Consider the following 19,513-nt stretch of genomic DNA (forward strand, 5'->3'; position numbering starts at 1 on the left):
TCCTCGAACAGGGAGCCCCATGGAGCCATTTCCCCCCCCTCCGGGGTCTCCTGAGGAGGGATACTCTCCTCCACGGGACCATCATACAAGAATCCGTCCGCCTCTTCCATGAAGTCCTCAGTTTCCATCGGAAATCCAGAGCCGGACGCATCCTCGCTGGTCTCCAGCAGTTCCCCAAACCCAGGCCGTTCGCGTCTGCACGCTACCATCTTGCGACGTGAACGGGCAGACGCGAAAAGTTTGCGTCGCAAATCCTCTGGCTCCAAGACAACCCCCCGTTCACCAACGGGCGATTCCCCGGAACCAGAAGAACCAGAGTCGAGATCAGGCCATCGCCGGAGCGACGGCACCGACTCCTCGGCTCTTCGGAGAGGCAAACTATCCATCGGCTGTCTCCTGGGCTGGGTCGGCAACCACGAAAGTGGCAACAGCCCAGCACCAAGACACACGACGGAGGCGGGAATGGAGAACCGCTGGTGAAGAGTAGGTCTAGCGGGTCTACTCTCCGCGGAATACATTATGACCCAAACTTTTTCTTTACAACAGATGTGAGAGAAGAAAAAATTAAGCACAATGTAAACTCGTCACAACTCTTTTCAACTAACAACACGTCAAGTGGGGTACTACCAGGCACTTCCTTGTGGTTAAAGCGAGAAGGAGGAGAGCAGGTGACCACACACCTGCTTATGAAGGTAAGCTGATGAGGGGTGTGGTCAGACTAATACTGGTATTAAAGGTACATTTGTGGAATTTATTCAGTGCGCGTGCACGTACGCGAGAGAGTGCAGAGTGATGCCAAGCAGAGCCCCTAATGATACAGAACCCGTGGCTCGTGCCGCACGCTCCTTCTCTGATGTCATCGCATTGGTGACTCGTGACGCTACCTGTTAAGAGGCTGGGAGTCCATTTTATTTATTGTTTTTGGTTGTGTTTTTTATTCAAGTGCAATTTTTGCCAACAGAGACAGAGTCCATTTTATATATTGTTTTTGTTTTTTATTACAGTGCATTTTTGTTAACAGAGGCTGAGAGTCCATTTAATTGTTTTCGGTTGTTTTATTTATTTAGGATATTTAAAAGGTCTTCCAATGTTAAATACAATTTTATTGCACTTTGAAACGTTTCATTACATTATATTAGTGAAATCTTTTTTTGAGAACCTTTAAAAAAATACAATAATAATGATGTCTCTCAAAACCGCAATAAGATCGCTTATCGCAATAATTTCTGGGACAATTAATTGCCCAGCAAAATTTGTTATCGTGACAGGCCTACAGTTCAGGAAAGATGCGTATAGGCTTGTAAAGACGGGAACGCAAGGGTGGCGTTGATTGATTAATTTATTGCATCTTCAGATTTGTCCGCTCTGGGACCCGTTCTCAGAAAATAGCGTATTCAGGCTCCCAGAACGCGGTTCCGTGTGGACGAAAGGTGCATACGATAAAATATTTTGATGGATACAACCGAAATCGTCTTCGTCTGGACATGGCCTAAAACGTCCTGCACATTGCTGTAGTGTTTTGATACAATCCCACATTAAGTAGCATCCATCCTTTGAGGTGTCCTCTAGGCGGACAGAGTGTGTTTCAGCCTCCCCTAGCCTCTCTTGATGGAGCCGCTGTTGTCTTCAGTTCCTTGGTTGTGTCTTTAATTGTTGTTGTATCGGTTGCAACACCCTGCAAAGTGGAATTTATTTAGGCAATTTCAGTGATCAAGCATTGGCGGGTGGCTGATTTATGATCGGTGTGAGACAGGCAGCTGGGGTATCCTCTGCAACATGTGTGGGCCTCTTACTGGTACCCATCTTGATAGCCATACACCCCGAAGTTTTGAAATACTTTGACATAGTCATTATTACTTTTTCTTAATTAGGGAGAGTGCAAATATATTGACAAATTTGAACACAAACATGTACTTGTGGATGGAAGGAGGATGCCTAACTTACCAACTTGCTCGACTCCCTTAACCTAAACCTAACCCTAACTCTAACTCTAACCATAACCCTAACTCTAACCATAACCTTAACCTTAACCTTAACCTTAATCTAACCCTAATCTAAACCTAACCTTAACCACTGACCCAAAAATCAGCTTTTTACAAATTTGGGACAGGGCTTTTGTCCTGAATTGGACAATACTGGTCATTAGTCGGAAATGCGTCCCCGATTTTAAGCTAAGTGAGAAAAACACACAGAGATGACTACCATCATCATCACCACCACCTTAACTCTTGTACTGTATGTCGTTTGCAGTATAAGTGAGAAGTTGAAAGAACCCACTTTCCTCTTTGAAGTTGAATAGTACAGCTCAGTGACCTACTTTGCTTTCCTCCATAAACACTTCCTTTATCGCAGGACAGTCTCACTTTCTCTTTGTCCATCCATCCCTCTCTCTGTTTCTATTTCTCTCATTCACTCTTTCTATCTCATCCGTCGCTGCATCCATCTCTCTTTTTCCCTCCTCCGCCTCCTGCTTTTCTTCCATCCTGTGACTCCTGTCCATATTCTATCCTCTCTTGTTCTCTCTCTCTACATCTTGTCTCTCCCTCCCTCCCCCCCCTCCCTCCCTGTCCTTCTCCTCCACTCTCTCTGGCTTTCAGAATTACTCATCATCACTCAAAGATCACACTCTCTGATGTTCTCTTGTGTCTCTATGTGCTGTGCCTCATCCGCTATGTGCTGTGTCCAGGGGGCGAAATTTACTTTTTGACTCACCGGCCAGTGGCGGGTAGATGGGAAGAATCTACCCGCCAAGCATATTTCTTACCTGCCAACTTTTTTTTTATTAAAAAAATTATTATTATTATTTTATATACAAAAATATTTTTAATAAAATATATATATTATATAATCATACTTGTAGTTGTATTATCTGCGAGACATCGCCACCTCGCTGTCTGCAAACAGCTCCACTGTCTGTGTGTATACTTGAGTGGCCTCCAGCTCCAGCAAGGATTCTCCGGCGCTGCAGCTGGTCCCTAAACTCTACATTCAGCATGAAAGGATTCTCCTGCGCTCCAGCTGGACCCTATTCAGCAGCCCTCATGCGATGTAAGCCAGGGGCTCGAATACGCATGTTATAGGACATTGATGTCAGGAGCTATCTGTAGCTACTGCTGGATGGCGTTGGGACAACGCCTCTGAACTATTTAGTTTACTGGGACATTTCGTAGTGACTAGTGAGCTAACGTGGGCTAACATGAGCTACCTAGCCAACGGAGGTATTATGCACTGGACACTTGCTGGAGCAGTTGTTGATGTCGGGAGCTATCAGTAGCTAGCCGGCTGGATAACGTTACACAATGCCTCATGTATTAAACTAAAAGTGAATAGTTGACTGGGTCATTTTGTAACAGTAGCTAACAATAGCTCACGGAGGTCCCTCTGACTAGACTAACGTCACGGTGACTGTCCTCTGTTTACATGCAGCATACAGAAACAGGTGCGGGAGGGGTAGGAGGAGCAGTGCGCGGTGCGCAGCATGTCTGTGCTGAGACAGCGAGTGAGAACTCCGCTCAGAATTGGATCATGATTTTCGGTTTTCACATGACTATTTGATTGCCCGCCACACGGCGGGCAGACCTCTCAGTGGGAGGCGCCAAACGTAAAAACTGCCCGCAAATGGCGGGTGGTGGGCTTTAATTTCGCCCCCTGGCTGTGTCTCATTCTCTATGTGCTGTGTCTCTATGTGCTGTGTCTCATCCTCTATGTGCTGTGTCTCAACTTTTATGAATCCCTCTTGGGGAAATTCGGTGACATACACACATACAGCTCATAGTCTCACACATACACAGAACTACACATACACACATGCACGCTACATGAAAGGGATAGTTTGGATTTTTGGACATTAAGTGATATGGAATAATAGTAGTGCCAGCCTAGTCATTTCAGAGGTGCAGGGGCCAAAATAGACTGGAGACTCCATAACTCAAAAGTGACGATAACTCAAAGGTTATTAAACATTACTTTCCTACTGACAATCTGATCAAGCCCTTGATGGAATGCAGCATATAATATAACGACCAGACCTAGGCTGTAGGTTTGCATACAGATAGATGCTTTGGATGCAAATGTTCATGTTCACGACAACGCCTCTACTTCCTCAGGCGCCTAAGGAAGTTCCAAGTCAGTCAGAAGATCCTTAGGAACTTCTACTCATGTACAATCGAGAGCATCCTGACTGGCAACATCACCTCCTGGTTTGGGAATAGCACTGCACAAGACCGTAGCAGACTACAAAGAGTGACACGTTCAGCCGAACGCACAATTGGAGGGGGGCTTCCCACCCTCCAGAACATTTACAACAAGCGGTGCAGGGGGAAGGCTAAGAGAATCATCAAGGACTCCAGCCACCCGAACAACTGCCTCTTTGAACTGCTGCGGTCAGGCAAGCGATACCGGAGTCTTAAGGCGAGCACAGAAAGACTCAGAAGGAGCTTCTATCCCCAGGCCATCAGGCTGCTCAACGAACAATAAACACTATGCAGCAACCATCAAATGCACACAGCACACACATCCACACGCACACACTCACTTTAAACGGGCAACTCACTGCAGCACCCACTTTACACACTTTAGAACACCTAAACACACTTTACACTTTATATTTATATTTATTGGTAAAGGATTTGCACTACAACTCGCACACCTTACTGTAAATTGTACCTAAATTGTACCTCATCCCATTTCTGCTCTGCACTATATAGTATTGTATATTAGTACATTGCATAGTATATTGTATATTGTATGGTAACTCAGTTACTTCTATTCTGCATCGAACATTGTACATATGTCTATACTGAACACTGTGACCTCTATTTTTACTTCTATTTTACATGCTATACTATTTTATTTCATACTATCTTGTCTAACACAGTCTCTGGAGCGAAACAGTAAGAAGCATTTTGTATAAAAGTATTCTGTACTTCTGTATGACAACTATTAAAGAAACTTGAAACTTGAAACTATGCTGTTGCCTTTAGGAGACGGTCCTGGTTATGAACTTTGCGCACTTACAAGTTAGAAGTAACTATATAAAAACAACATTTCAAACAATGTAAGCATTCTGAGCTGAATTAACTTTACCAAGGAGGGAGGGTAATTGGTAAATAGTCCTTGCAAAGTATCTGGATTTGCAATAAAAAGTTTTGCAATATATGGGCTTTTGTCTACCAGACAAAAACGCACTTGTGTTGAGCTTCAGCGGACATATGCATACGCCGTCTCAAGACCTACTCTAGTCCGGCATGTTATCAACAAATGTGCATGCTTGTGTGGAATTTATGTGTGCCATTATTACTGTCAATGTAATTATTGTGAAATATTTGTATGATGAGGCTTTGGCTGTATGACGTGTATGTCACCGAATTTCCCCAAGGGGATCAATAAAGTTCATCCTTATCCTTAGTCTAGGTCTCTAGGAGAATGCAATATAGGGGGATTTGCAGGGATCCAAAATTATTTGTGACGTAAAAAATGCTGTGTAAACAAACCCTTCTCAAAAGGGGGGGGGGGGGGCAATGTCCCCTTGGACCCCCTGCTTCCGGTGCCACAGGATGCAATTACTGTAGCTTACTCACCAAGTCCTGTCGTCAGAGTTCTGGCCGACCGCCTGGTTCATTCCAACATGAATCAAGCTTAGGTAATGGTCAAAGCCTGTGGTTTTCTGTTGGAAATGGGTAGCCCTATTGCCTATTGTGGTGTGGATTCAAACTTTTTAGTCTTGTTTTGACCATATTTTTTGCATGTTTGACTTTTTTTTTTGCCTGTTTCATGGTTTACTCTGAACCAGGCGGTCGGTCAGAACTCTAACCACAGGACTTGGTGAGTAAGCTAATGGCATTGCATCCAGTGGCACCGGAAGCAGGGGGTCCAAGGGGTCACCCCCCCCCCCCCCCCCTCCCCCACACACACACTTTTTGAGAAGGGTTTGTCTACAGCATGTTTTATGTCACAAATCAATGTATCCCTGCAAATGCCCCTATATTGCAATTTTTAAACTTACCGTAAAATTTCATCAGCACATCTGGGTACATCCATACATCCATCATTTTTGTCTTGTGATCCCATTTTTTACCCAGTTCACTCGGATGGTATTGCCTCAACTACACTACTAGCAAGTATTCTATACCACTTAATGTCCAAATAATCCGAGCTATCCCTTTACAATAATTTGGTCCCATTGACTTGAAACATCATCCTAGTGCACTGAGGCTGCGGTTACATTAGGGCCAGTTTCGTTTTCAGTTTTCAGTTTCAGTTTCGTTTTTCAGAACGCTATGTAATGGCAGGCAAGTTAGATATCGTTTTGCCTCCTGAGCACCGAGTGATGTATATACATGTAGTACAATGCCAAAGCAGTAGGTGGCGATGTAGTTCAAACATAAAGGCCATTTTCAACCAATCAGAAAGGTTGAACGTGCCACTACACTTCCTGCTAAAAAACAACAATCCACCATCTTTAAATACCTCGCGTGAGCCATTTAGCCAACGTAGCATTTATTTTTCAGCAAAGAAAGTGCAATAAAAGTGCAATAAACAAAACGGATACATTCACTGTGTGTTCTGCCTCTCATTTGTTGATGAAACAAAACCAGCATCAACACAATTTACCACCAAGAGCGGATAGTTTAGTCTCACAAAAAGATCTCCGATGTTGTTAGCTACATGCTAATATGAATGGCATTCTCCATGTATATAGTTAGCATCGAGGCTATTAACGTAGTAACGTTAACGCTAGTAGAAATGGATGAAAACTTTATTTAACAGATTTCAGAATGGGTACAATACAATACGGCTCAATACACACAATTGTTAAGGGTATGCAGACTGTTGTAGTTTTGGACTGGGCTCCTTATAACAATAATTTGACAACACATGGTAGCCGCAGCTACTTGGGACAGCTCTGCTGTAAACACTGGAAATAACCGTGCCGGTCTCTACTGCGCATGGGCATTGGGCAGAACGGCTCCGTATCCGGCTCGCGCAAATTACATGGCACCATTGTCGGCGAGTTTCAGCGAGTTTCCAAAACGAAAACACCCTTTCAGCGTTGCCACTAGGAAAACGCGTTTTCCTGCCAAAACTGCGTTTCTTTTTAACTTGGACATGCAAACGTAATCATTCGAAAATAGAACGTTGCTGTTTTACCCCAGTGTAACCATGGCCTGGCTGAGATGTTTGTCTTTCTTTCTTTCTTTCTTTCTTTCTTTCTTTCTTTCTTTCTTTCTTTCTTTCTTTCTTTCTTTCTTTCTTTCTTTCTTTCTTTCTTTCTTTCTTTCTTTCTTTCTTTCTTTCTTTCTTTCTTTCTTTCTTTCTTTCTTTCTTTCTTTCTTTCTTACTAAATAATAATTTTATTTCCACATAAATATGAAACTCCTATGAAATGCTAGTAGTGCTTGAAAGTTTTTCAGACTTTGGAAAATCGCAATCATAAAATGTGAACAGCTGTCACATTCACATGGTGCACCGTATGCTTGACTAGCAGACATCCGCTCTGTCTGAAAACCCTGGTCACAACATATTAGATAGACACGACGTGTGTGTGTGTGTGTGTGTGTGTGTGTGTGTGTGTGTGTGTGTGTGTGTGTGTGTGTGTGTGTGTGTGTGTGTGTGTGTGTGTGTGTGTGTGTGTGTGTGCGTGTGCGTGTGTGTGTGGGTGTGTGTGTGCATGTTTTCCTGAGCGCATATGTGTGTAGTCATGAGTGCAAGTGCCTGTGTGTGAGGACATGTCGTGTGTATAGTGGATGTTCTCTGGTCACAGCCGGAGGTCTGCAGTCGTACCCAGCTCTCCGTCTGTCCTCCATCAATCCCCCTTTCCCACCCCCTACCAGACCCTAATCCTCTCTCTCTCTCTCTCTCTCTCTCTCTCTCTCTCTCTCTCTCTCTCTCTCTCTCTCTCTCTCTCTCTCTCTCTCTCTCTCTCATCCTTTTCATTTGTCTCTAATTTTAACCAGATGGCATGCACACACACACAAATTTTGCACTCCGGTCTCTCTGTTATTTGTCATCTCTCAGGAACAGTCTCACTTGTTGTCATGAAGAGTCTCTAAAAGGGTGTGATAATGTCTGCCGTGCATAAATCAGCAATAGAAGTAGCAGCAGCAGCAGTTTAGTTCATGTTTCATTATCTGTCAAAGTCTTGCTAAGATTTGTATGGGGTCGACTTCCTAACATTTTACATGTTACAACTCCTGTTTATACCACATTCATAATCCCCAAATAAGGAGCTTCATAACTGCTATATGGTTCACTCACCAATGCTAAATCAATCCTCATGTCAGCCTTTGTCAGGTGTTCATGTCCAAAGTGTGATATAGCAGAGAGAAAATGCAAACTCTTATCAGGCTTTATGAATGTGTTGTAAACCACAGTTTATTTCAAGTGAATTAAAAACAAATAGAATAATCTGGTTGCTTCAATGTAGTTGAGGTTATACTTGAATTGATATATATGAATATACTGTAGCGAATGTAGGGGCAGCAAGGAATCGAACCTGGGTTTCCCCGACCACAGGTGACTAAAGGGTCCAACCCGTTATCCAAGGGCTAGCGAGTCTAGGCATCTGTGGTGGTTACAATACTGTATATACTATATACTAATATAAATTCCAAAATGTATAAAAATGATTGTTGCCATAAAGTAATTTCAACATGGGACATAACTGAAGGCAATATCTTTAGATACCTTTGTGTCATGTCCAAACTAAGCTGCAATATCCTTTAATTATGAAATTATTGAGAAAGAAATACCAGGGAACAGTCGTTCTCCAAGATGGATGACGTCATTTAATGATATATAACCTTCAACTTGTGCAGGTACGGTGACATGAGAGTGAGGATGGCCTATGAACTCTTCAGCATGTGGCAGAACCTGGGTAAGAATCACAGCGCCGTTACCTCCTCCTCAAAACATCACGCTTCCCATTAGAACCGGAGCTGAGGGGATGGGGAATGGCCTGCATGGTTGTGTTAAATTGAAGGCTGATATGCAGCGGAGTGAGGTCAGTGCCTTGGGTCATTGAGAGCAGAGTTGTACTTGACACATGAATGAATGCCCTTTAATGGATTCTGAACAGAGAGGAGGGTGGGGTGAAACGTTAGGTTATGGCTATAACCAAGTTCTGTTAGTTAGGGGCGACGCTTGGCATCACCTTACTGCACTATCTCGCGTACGTGCACGCGCACTGAATAAATTCCACAAATGTACCTTTAATACCAGTATTAGTCTGACCACACCCCTCATCAGCTTACCTTCATAAGCAGGTGTGTGGTCACCTGCTCTCCTCCTTCCCAAGCTTTCACCACAAGGTGAGGTCAAGGGCTGCAGCGGCCGTCTGATGCCAAGCGTCGCCCCTAACTAACAGAACTTGGTTATAGCCATAACCTAACATTCTGTTTCGTTAAGGGGCTCAGCTTGGCATCACCTTACTGCACAAGGGAGGCCAAGCGGAGCCGCTGGCTGACAAATACACCCCGCTGACAGCCCCCCACAACCATCAGAACAGGGAGGGCCGAGCCCCCCCGACCCCCCCTAATGGAGGGTATCCCCCCTATTAGGGGCTTCACGGGAAGGCGACGGACCCGACCGTGCGAAGAGGCACTCAAGCAACCCGCATGCCACCCGGGAACGAACGGAAGAACAACCTCGTTACTGCCCCCAGAATCACGGGGTCAAGGGCAAACCCAACCCCGTGGCAAGGCCGTAGCAGCGGAGCGCGAAGGAAGACCCAGACCCACCAAAAGGACTGGACTCCCTGGAATGGGGGCCCGGAGAAGTCCATGATGCCAGCATCAAGACCCCACCAGGGGGGCACCCAGTGACCCCGCCCCCCACATCGCCAGCGTATCCGGACAAAAGGCCCCTCAGCCGAGCGGGCCCTGTCCTCCCCAACAGCACACCGCCTGGAACACAAGCCCTGCAACAGGCAGACAGCATGGTCATAACACACAAGAGGTAACCAACGGAAGCAGGCAGTGCACCGGGGAAAGACCAGGCAACAGGCTGTCAACCCAAGCCTGGAAAACTGCGGACGAGGCAGGCGCCAGAAAGGACAGCTGAAAACAGCCGCCCCGGCGGAAGGGGCGTATGCTGGCGTTGTCGCATAACCAAGCTTTCAAACAGCACGTCAGAAGTGGGATCCGTAGACCACTCGGCCCCTGACAGCTGCCCACAGAAAAGCCCATACGATCGGCAGACGTCATGAACGTGCAGGGGCACCCTCAACCGGAGAACCGGGAGTTGACACTGCAGCAACACACCAGAGAACCAACCACCCAGGCATCACCCCATGCAATGGTTGGTCCCATAACCCCTCAGGAAAGAAACCCCGAACACACCTGCGGCACCGCCGCAGCCCGCGTTCCGGTTCCCAACAGGGCTATCCCGGGCCTACGGGTCAACGAGCATCACCCCGGACCGGGCCCGGTGATACGGGGAGCACAGGGTCCCCGAGGAGGTTAAAAACCACCCAACAGGCTCCTCAGCGCCAAAACGCAAGAGAAGAGCGTAAAAATGGAAGACCAGCCCCAGCACCCCGCACTCGGTATTCCCAGGAGGTCACCCAACCAAGTACCAACCAAGACCAACCCGTACAGCGGCCGAGATCCGACGAGATCGGACGCGTACAGGTCGGCACGGCCGTAAGCCATTACGACAGTGCAGAATACAACGCACCCAACAAGGGTCCCATAACGCTCAACCCTGTGACACCCGGATCGACCTAGCATTTTTCCCCCTGAAAAAACCCCAAGTCCCTCAGGGTACCAGAACAGCAGATCTGCATCCCCAGCGGACAACAGGTGCAACTGATCTGGACCAGCGCGACCAGAACCAGTCCCGTGCCCTAATCACGCCGACCTGCCAACCCCAGGAGAAGGGGCAGATATGCGCGTTTGATCCCAACACAAAAAAGAAGGCGCCACCCAGACGTGTCGGTATGAACCGCGTCCGGTGGCCCACCCCTAGGGCGTGAGACCCTTCCCCATATGTCCAGACCCATTCCGTCATCATCCCCTGACATGAACGGGAACCCATCGACAACACACAGGATGTCGGAAGAGGAAAAACCCCCATCTCAATTGCTCCATAAAAACGCTGTTTCACCCAAGCAAACAAGGCGCGCCAGTCAGCAAATGGCCCAAAAGCACATCCTGAACCAGCACTATGTGTGCGTTTTGACATACCCACATCAACAATAGGCCGTTTAGACCACCATATTGAATCCCCAAGACGCCCAGGGAAACGACAAGAGGGGCGAGATGCAATCAACTCCATGAATGAATGAATGAAAATATTTACCCAACAGACTGCAGTACAGGAATACACACAAAAAGATAAGGGGAGGCAGACCTGAGAAAGACGTTAGTCTTGTTTCCATCAGGGACCCTCATTTCCAATCCATCAAGACACATTCAACTCTTTATAAAATAAAGAAAAGGCATCACCCGTATGACCCAACTGCACAGCTGGGAGTAAAAACCCTGTTTTTCACATGATTTTAATCCAGTCACTCCTTTTAATCAGAGTGTAAGACCAGACTCTCCCAGAAACACCTTCCCACATGAGACTACGGTCAAGAAAAAATATATGTAAACTGTGAGACACGTGACCAATAGACTCAAGTTTGACACATAAACCGGGCGCAGCAGGCCTGTAAGCCCTGCGCCCAACCTCGACATCTTTAAGACACCAGCTCATGGAAGGCGTCGCCATAGCAACAACGCTACAACGGGCGGGGAAAAACCCACCGGATCCTGTCATAACAGGAGTCGGTAGAATACCCCTCCCCCCCCCCCCCCCCCACCCCCCCCCCGTCAAGCACTGGCTTGGCCCTGACTGGCTCAGCAGAAAAGATCAAAAATCCTCTAAACCAATCAAGTGGGAAAAAGGAGGGGTTTATTCGACACCCCTTCCCGAAAACACACCCTTTATCCCTACACACAGAAAACAACCGTAGCCATCTTGAAAAACCTCCGGTAGAAACAATGCATAGCATAAGCTAATACAATGCCTGCTACCCACAAAAAGTGTAAAAGGGTTTACAACAAAACACAAGTCGCCTGTGCGTGAATCCCATACCCGTTGCCTATGTCATACATAGGAAGAACGCCGAACGAGAGTAACGGCTAGGCCGTGAAAAGTGTGCGTACGAGCGTTACTGCAACTAACAACACAGCATTGTGAAAACACATATACTTAGTTAAAGCAATGGAATAACACCAGTTCTAATTGCATGTGGAGCATCAAGCTAAATAGAACCTATTACCGAGTGTAAGTTGCAGACCTTGCTTAACCTCGTAACACAACACAACTCATCCCCCAACGTAAACAGGGTAGATTCATATATACACAACCCCACCATATGATTTGTATGAAGAAACACACAGTTTGTTCGGCCAAACACAGTCCCCCTTATGTCGGGGAACTTTTTTTATTAATTAATAATAAGTGTAAGGCACAATATCACAGAGGGGCCGGGAAGGGTGTAGGGGAGGGGACACAGAGGGGAAAAAGTCACTCCTAACGGCGTCTGCCACCTCGCGCCGCTCGAGTCTTGCCACCCCAGAGAGCCCCGGAGGGACGGTAGGTTACAGTCTGCTGGACACGACGTTCCCTACCGTCTCCTCCGGTCTGGGATGGGCCGGCGGTGGCCGAAGCCGTTGGCAGGGCCAGCAGCGGCGGCGGCGGCGGCAGTGGTAGCGGCGACGGAGACAGCTCGACGTCGCGGAAGCCTTCTGCCCCCACCGGCAAGGACGGGAGGCGGAAAATGGGGTTGAAGGACGGATCTCTCCTCTGCCATTTCTCTGCATGTTGAGGTCATCAATTGCAGGGCCTTCCCGAACAGGCCAGCGTCGGAGAGGGCGGCCGTCAGAAGAGGGGCTCTCTTCTTCTCTGGCACACGGGCCTGCTCCAGCCAAAGGTGACGCTGGCCCAGGGTGGCCAGGGCGCGCACTTTCCCCATGGCTATGGCCAGCACCTGGGAAAGGTGCAGGACAGCTCCCGCAGCCTGGGTGATCTGGTCGCATTTTACCTCGTTCAGATCCGTGCCGCCCGTCATTATCCCCGATACAAATCTAGCCAGGTGGGCGATGTTAGACGCCGCAGCCAGCGATTGTGTACCAGCGATGAATGACTGGTCACCCCAATAAGCCAATCGCCTAGCCGACTTCCCCTGGAGGACCGGCTTGCATAGGGGTTCCCACACCATATCCGGACAGAGGAGCGCGGCCATCGGATTGTCAAGCCGAGGCACGCCCTCCCCCATACCTTTGACTAACCCCGACACCCGCGTAACTGGTACGTAGGCGGGAGTTAGTCCCATGATGTTGGACACCGCCTGACCCCGACGAACATAGGCCCCCATCGATGGGAAAAATGGGTAGACAACGTCCACCCCTCTCACTGGGGGACGCTGCCAGGGATGGCCTATGAGGTCATCAGGGACAGGTGCAGGCAATGGCAGCGGCAGCGGCACACCGTTTGCGGTGGCGGCTACCGTCATGAGCTCGGGAAACAAGGCCCGCAGTTCCCCCTGCGAACCTTCCTCCACCGACCCCGCATCCCTCGCATACAGCAGGCTGCGACTGGTCAAGGAGCCACAATCCGATGCGGCCGACAGTAGGGCATCCTGCTGATGAGGCCAAGGTGGTTCCTCGACATCCTCGAACAAGGCGCCCCATGGAGCCATTTCTCCCCCCTCCGGGGTCTCCGGAGGAGGGATACTCTCCTCCACGGGACCATCATACAAGAATCCGTCCGCCTCCTCCATGAAGTCCTCAGTTTCCATCAGAAATCCAGAGTCGGACGCATCCTCGCTGGTCTCCAGCAATTCCCCAAACCCAGGCCGTTCGCGTCTGCACGCCACCATCTTGCGACGCGAGCGAGCAGACGCAAAAAGTTTTCGTCGCAAATCCTCCGGCTCCAAAACAATCCCCCGTTCATCAACGGGCGATTCCCCAGAACCAGAGGAACCAGAGTCGAGATCAGGCCATCGCCGGAGCGACGGCACCGAACCCTCGGCTCGTCGGTGAGGAAAACTATCCACCGGCAGTCTCCCGGGCTGGGTCGGCAACCACGAGAGTGGCAACAGCCCAGCACCGAGGCGCACGACGGAGGCGGGAATGGAGAACCGGTGGTGAAGAGTAGGTCTAGCGGGTCTACTCTCCGCGGAATACATTATGACCCAAACCTTTTCTTATACAACAAAGTGAGAAAAGAAAAGGTTAAGCACAATGTAAACCAGTCACAACTCTTTTCAACTAACAAACACGTCAAGTGGGGTACTACCGAGGCACTTTCCTTGTGGTGAAAGCGAGAAGGAGGAGAGCAGGTGACCACACACCTGCTTATGAAGGTAAGCTGATGAGGGGTGTGGTCAGACTAATACTGGTATTAAAGGTACATTTGTGGAATTTATTCAGTGCGCGTGCACGTACGCGAGATAGTGCAGTAAGGTGATGCCAAGCTGAGCCCCTTAACGAAACAGAACAGCTGATACCGGGAGGGTTTGTGATAGGTCAAACGCCATGGGAGAAGGGATGTGATTGGAAGTCAAGTGATAAGTGATAGGTGGCTAGAAGGATAGTGTCCTATTGTGACAGGCATTATGGTAGTCATTTAAAATGTAAAGCTCTCCTCTCAAAGTTACTCCACCTATACTGGACCACCTATACCTACATATCCACATATACTGTATAACAAGCGGATGGCATCTGTTTCATTTTTGGAAATCCACATAACAGTGTCATCACAGCCATTTGCCACTTACTGTGCACCAAACCAATTAAATTATGTCAATATATCAATAGAAAACAGAAGAAGAGAGAGAGGGGTGGCGGGAGGGGGGGGCAAGCAGGAAGGCAGACTTGTCTGCAGTAAACCCAACGGCACTCTATTATCTACAGTACACTATTAGCTATGACAATACTGACATCTAAAGGATGTCAAAGGAGTCTAATAGCTGTAAAATGCCTCAATAGTGTCAGAATATATCCATTTTCATTTGACTAAATTATATTGATACAAATGTCTCCAAGTGACAGTTAAGATCCATGTCACCCTTCATCAGTCCACTGAATCATTGACTGGTTGATTGATTGATTGATTGATTGATTGATTGATTGATTGATTGATTGATTGGTTGAATGATTGATTGATTGATTGATTGATTGGTTGGTTGGTTGATTTGTCGGTTGATTGATTGATTGATTGATTGATACATTTTAAATGTGTGTTGAATCCAGGTGAGAACAAGATTCATTTCATCCCGGGGATGATTGGTCCATTTCTGGGCGTGACGCTGGTTCCTCAAGCAGAGGTCCGCAACATCATGATCCCCATCTTCCATGACATGATGGACTGGGAACAGCGCAAAAACGGAAACTTCAAACAGGTACACTCGAACACACACATACACAAATAAAACATAAAGAAGTATACTCAAACACATACACAAATAAAACACAAACAGATACACTCAAACATACACACTAGGGCTGACCCCTATTAGTCGAATAGTCGACTAATCGATCGAAAGGAGCCGTAGTCGACTGCCAACCTCTTAGTCGAATGCAAAAAGAATACAAATTATTATATATATTTTTTTATTATAAAAAAATATGTATTTAAAAAAGAAAAGAGGCCTAGAAGCGTGGCTAGCGCTAATGGCACGCATACCAGAGGCTAACTGCCTAAGAAAACAGGCACAGAGGCACTGAAAGAGGATTTCACTCATCTAATGAACACACTAGACTAGACAAATATCAAGATGTATCCATCAGTGGACCAATTGCATGCTTTTTCCCCCCCTTTTTTTTAGTAGAGTTTTTTTTTGTAAACTTTCTTTATTACATGAAAACATTGAATTAAACATCTCAGTTGTACATGTTATACATTTTCAATTTGTTTCCCTTTTTTCCCTTCATTCCCCCTTCCCCTCCCACGTTCCCAACCCATCCCACCCCCGGAGGTTAACAACAAACACATTTGCAATATACATACATAAATAAATGGAGAGATTCTATGGCATAGATGTGGCTGTGAAAGAAAAACAATAATGAAATCAATATACATTGTATCCCTGCCCCTTCCTATAGTATCCTTCCTGTTAATGCTTGGACATTTCGATCTTCTGCAGTTATATTATCATACTGGCCAATCGCGTCTCGCTCTTCGCCATTATGAGATATCTCTTATCTCCTAGCACATAATGTGCTCACAAACAAACAAATGCACTCACATGCACGTGACCAGGCCACGCCCCCGCGTCCCGCTATATGACGCCGGACATGGTCACACTCTACCTTCCTCTTTTTTGTTTCCAACACGGAAGTAGCAGTGCACTCTATGAACTAGCTGTTATAAAATGCAGGGAGAAATTACACAATGTTGGGTTTTCGCCAGAAGTTCACCAGCCCCTGGAATCTTCTCGGCACGTCCTAAACAGCGCAACGGGCCTGTCCTGGGTTTTCCTCGTCTCGTGACAGCGGACTGAGGGACGTCGCGCGACGGTTAGCAGTCGAGCTAAGTCGTGCATGGGTAAGACCTGCATTGTCAGGCATTGGGTGGTAGTAATATCACTGCAGGGCTACGGTGTGTAGGAACCCACCCTATCGGGCAGTGTGGGGACCACACGCCTTGCATGTCCAGCTGCAGAACAGATCCTCAGCAGTCCATGCCAGGGAGATGTTCAGTGGGGGAGCTTATGTCACCCAGTGTGATGTCAGCTTCCCCCGTATCAAACCGGCCCTTTCTGTCGGGGTCCCCCCTTGGGTGCGATTGCCTCGTTGGTAGTGTCAGGGTGCGATATCCCGGCTCCGCGAGACGGCCTGCTCGCGCGTTTGGCAAGTCCAGGGTTGGCAACGCACGGCGGGTGGGACCGGGCCGCCTATCTGCGGTTCCTGGCGGACCAGCGCCAAGTCTCATAATGGCGAAGAGCGAGACGCGATTGGCCAGTATGATAATATAACGAAAGGTTATCCTATAACCTAGTTATATGAATACTGGCTGAGCGTCTCGCTCTTAGCGCCCTGAGGTCCCTTGGTTGGGTTTTCAGTGTTGGAAATCTTTCTGAGGAAGGTAGAGTGTGACCAGTGCGTCATATAGCAGGACGCGGGGGCGTGGCCTGGTCACGTGCATGTGAGTGCATTTGTTTGTTCGTGAGCACATTATGTGCTAGGAGATAAGAGATATCTCATAATGGCGAAGAGCGAGACGCTCAGCCAGTATTCATATAACTAGGTTATAGGATAACCTTTCGTTATGTCCCCTGTTCCTCCCTCCCTCCCCCAGTTACCCACAATACACAATACAACAATAGGAATAAAATTGTAATAAAAGATAGGAAAGTTTAGTTAAAGGTGTAAAGCCCTATTCTTTCTCAGTTTCTTCATTGATAGTTAGGGTATCGATGTGCAAAAATGGTTGCCAGGTCACATGGAATGCTTTTAGGGAGCCCTTTAGAGAGAATCTGATTCGTTCAAGTCTAATGCAGTGTAGTATCTCGTGCCTAAGTACCTTGTTTGCTTTGATAGAGTTCTTCATCCCTTTAACATTCCATGAGATGAAGCGGGTGTTTCTGCCAATCACTGCCATGATCTAATAATTGCATATGTATCTGAGTTGAAAAGAGGAGATAGTGGAAGAAGGGAGAAAGAGAGGGGGGATAAAGAAAAAAGGGAACTGGGAGGGGGGGGGGGGGTCGACGCACACACATGCACACACACATCCATACACAAACATACTCACACACACACATCCAAACACATACCTACTCACCCGGGGGTACAGCCCTTGGTCCCTAGGGGATCAGTAACAACCTGTGTATCTCTCAGGATACGCTCCTTCCGGTGGAGGATCCATCCCTACTCCCGTTCTCCCTCTCTCCCCTTCCCAGTAAACAGTCTCCAATATAGTTATAATACCAGTTTAAATTGTGTGCAAAAGTCAATCAGAAAAAATTAAATAACTCAGGGCACAACAATAGAACAGCAAAGTAAAATTGCTTCCAGTGGCTTTCACTCAGGAGTGCGATCCATATAAAGTTTAGAGTGCGTGAAGTATACTGAAGTGCACTCAGCGAGCATTGATTAACTTATCATTAAGTGGACATAAGCTAAATTAGCTTCCAACCAATCATATCATAAAGAGAAACGTCTTTAGCCCCTACTGTCATATAAGAACTCTAAAGTATAAGAATCACCCATTGTAGCCAGGGGATATAGCAATTGTAAAACCTTGACACAGTTGAGAAAGAGAATAATAAAATAATTTTTTTATAAAACATAATAGTAATTGAGGTTTACGCAGTTGCAAGGGCTTCACGACTCAGTGATATTAATGTGTATCAAAAATATGTAGACAAATTGTTTGATTAGCCACATTTGGTAGTGTAGAAACATGTATCCAATACGTACGCATAAGTCTAATCATCTTATCTAATCTATCTTATCTAATTAATTGGTCTAATCAATTTGACCTACTGTGTGCAAAAGACAGTCAAAACAAATAATAAATAAATAAAGATAAAAAAAACATGACTCAGGGCACAACAAAATAGAACAGAAAACTAGAAAAGTAAAAGTGCTACCAATGGCTTTCACTCAGGAGTGCGATCCATATAAAGTTTAGAGTGCGTGAAGTATACTGAAGTGCTATTAGCGAGCATTGATTAACTTATCATTAAGTGGACATAAGCAAAATTTGCTTCCAACATATAATAGCTTAAAGAGAACATCTTTGGCCCCTACTGTCATATAAGGACTCTAAAGTATAGGAGTCACCCATTGTAGCCAGGGGATATAGTAATTGTGAAACCTTGACAAAGTTGATAAAGAGGATACAAATAAATAAAAATAAAAATAAAATAATAGTAATTAAGATGTTTATACAGTTACAAGGGCTTCACGACTCTTTAATGTGTACCAAAAATATGTATAGAAAAATTATTTGGTTAGACACATTTGGTAGTTTAGAAACATGTATCCAATACGTACGCATAAGTCTAATCGTCTTACCTAATCTATCTTATCTGATTAATTGGTCTAATTGGTCTAATCAATTTAACCTAGTCTATCTATATGTATAGTCATGTGGGAGCAACGTTTCATCAGCACACTGAGTTATTTTAAATGTATATCTAAATCTTCATTATACAGTCAATTCTGTCCAGTCTATTTGCCTGTCCTGACTGCAGTATATGAAAAGAAGAGAAAAATAGCGTGTGCATCTTGAATCGGTTCATTCAGCACACTGAGTACACTTGAAACATGTATATAAAACCTTCATTATCTAGTCAATTCGGTCCGGTCTATTTGTATTGAGACCTTCAAACAGTAAAAGGAGCGTGTGCAACTTGAATTAGTTCACCGTGCATAGAGAATCACATGTAAAAAAGAAAGAGAAAAGGAAAAAGGCATATACCTAGGCACAAGGTCAGAGTTGGCTATTTGGATAGCATGATATTATCTTTAAAAAATCAATCTAATTGACGTTACTAATATTACCCTATGAAGTA

At 46.2% G+C, this 19,513-nt stretch overlaps 1 protein-coding gene across 1 annotated transcript in view; it reads left to right on the forward strand.

The window, feature by feature from the left end:
* LOC311229667 (dedicator of cytokinesis protein 3-like) overlaps positions 1-19,513 on the forward strand; it is a gene marked incomplete at both ends in the record, with an annotated part of 403,980 nt that overhangs the window by 332,916 nt on the left and 51,551 nt on the right. The window contains 2 exon segments of the mRNA XM_084315742.1: positions 8,817-8,875; positions 15,243-15,391. Of these exon segments, the coding sequence (XP_084171868.1) occupies positions 8,817-8,875; positions 15,243-15,391 (208 nt within the window).

The sequence above is a fragment of the Notolepis coatsorum genome (genome assembly GCF_963971535.1).
Source record: "Notolepis coatsorum genome assembly, chromosome: 6".
NCBI lineage: Eukaryota > Metazoa > Chordata > Actinopteri > Aulopiformes > Paralepididae > Notolepis > Notolepis coatsorum.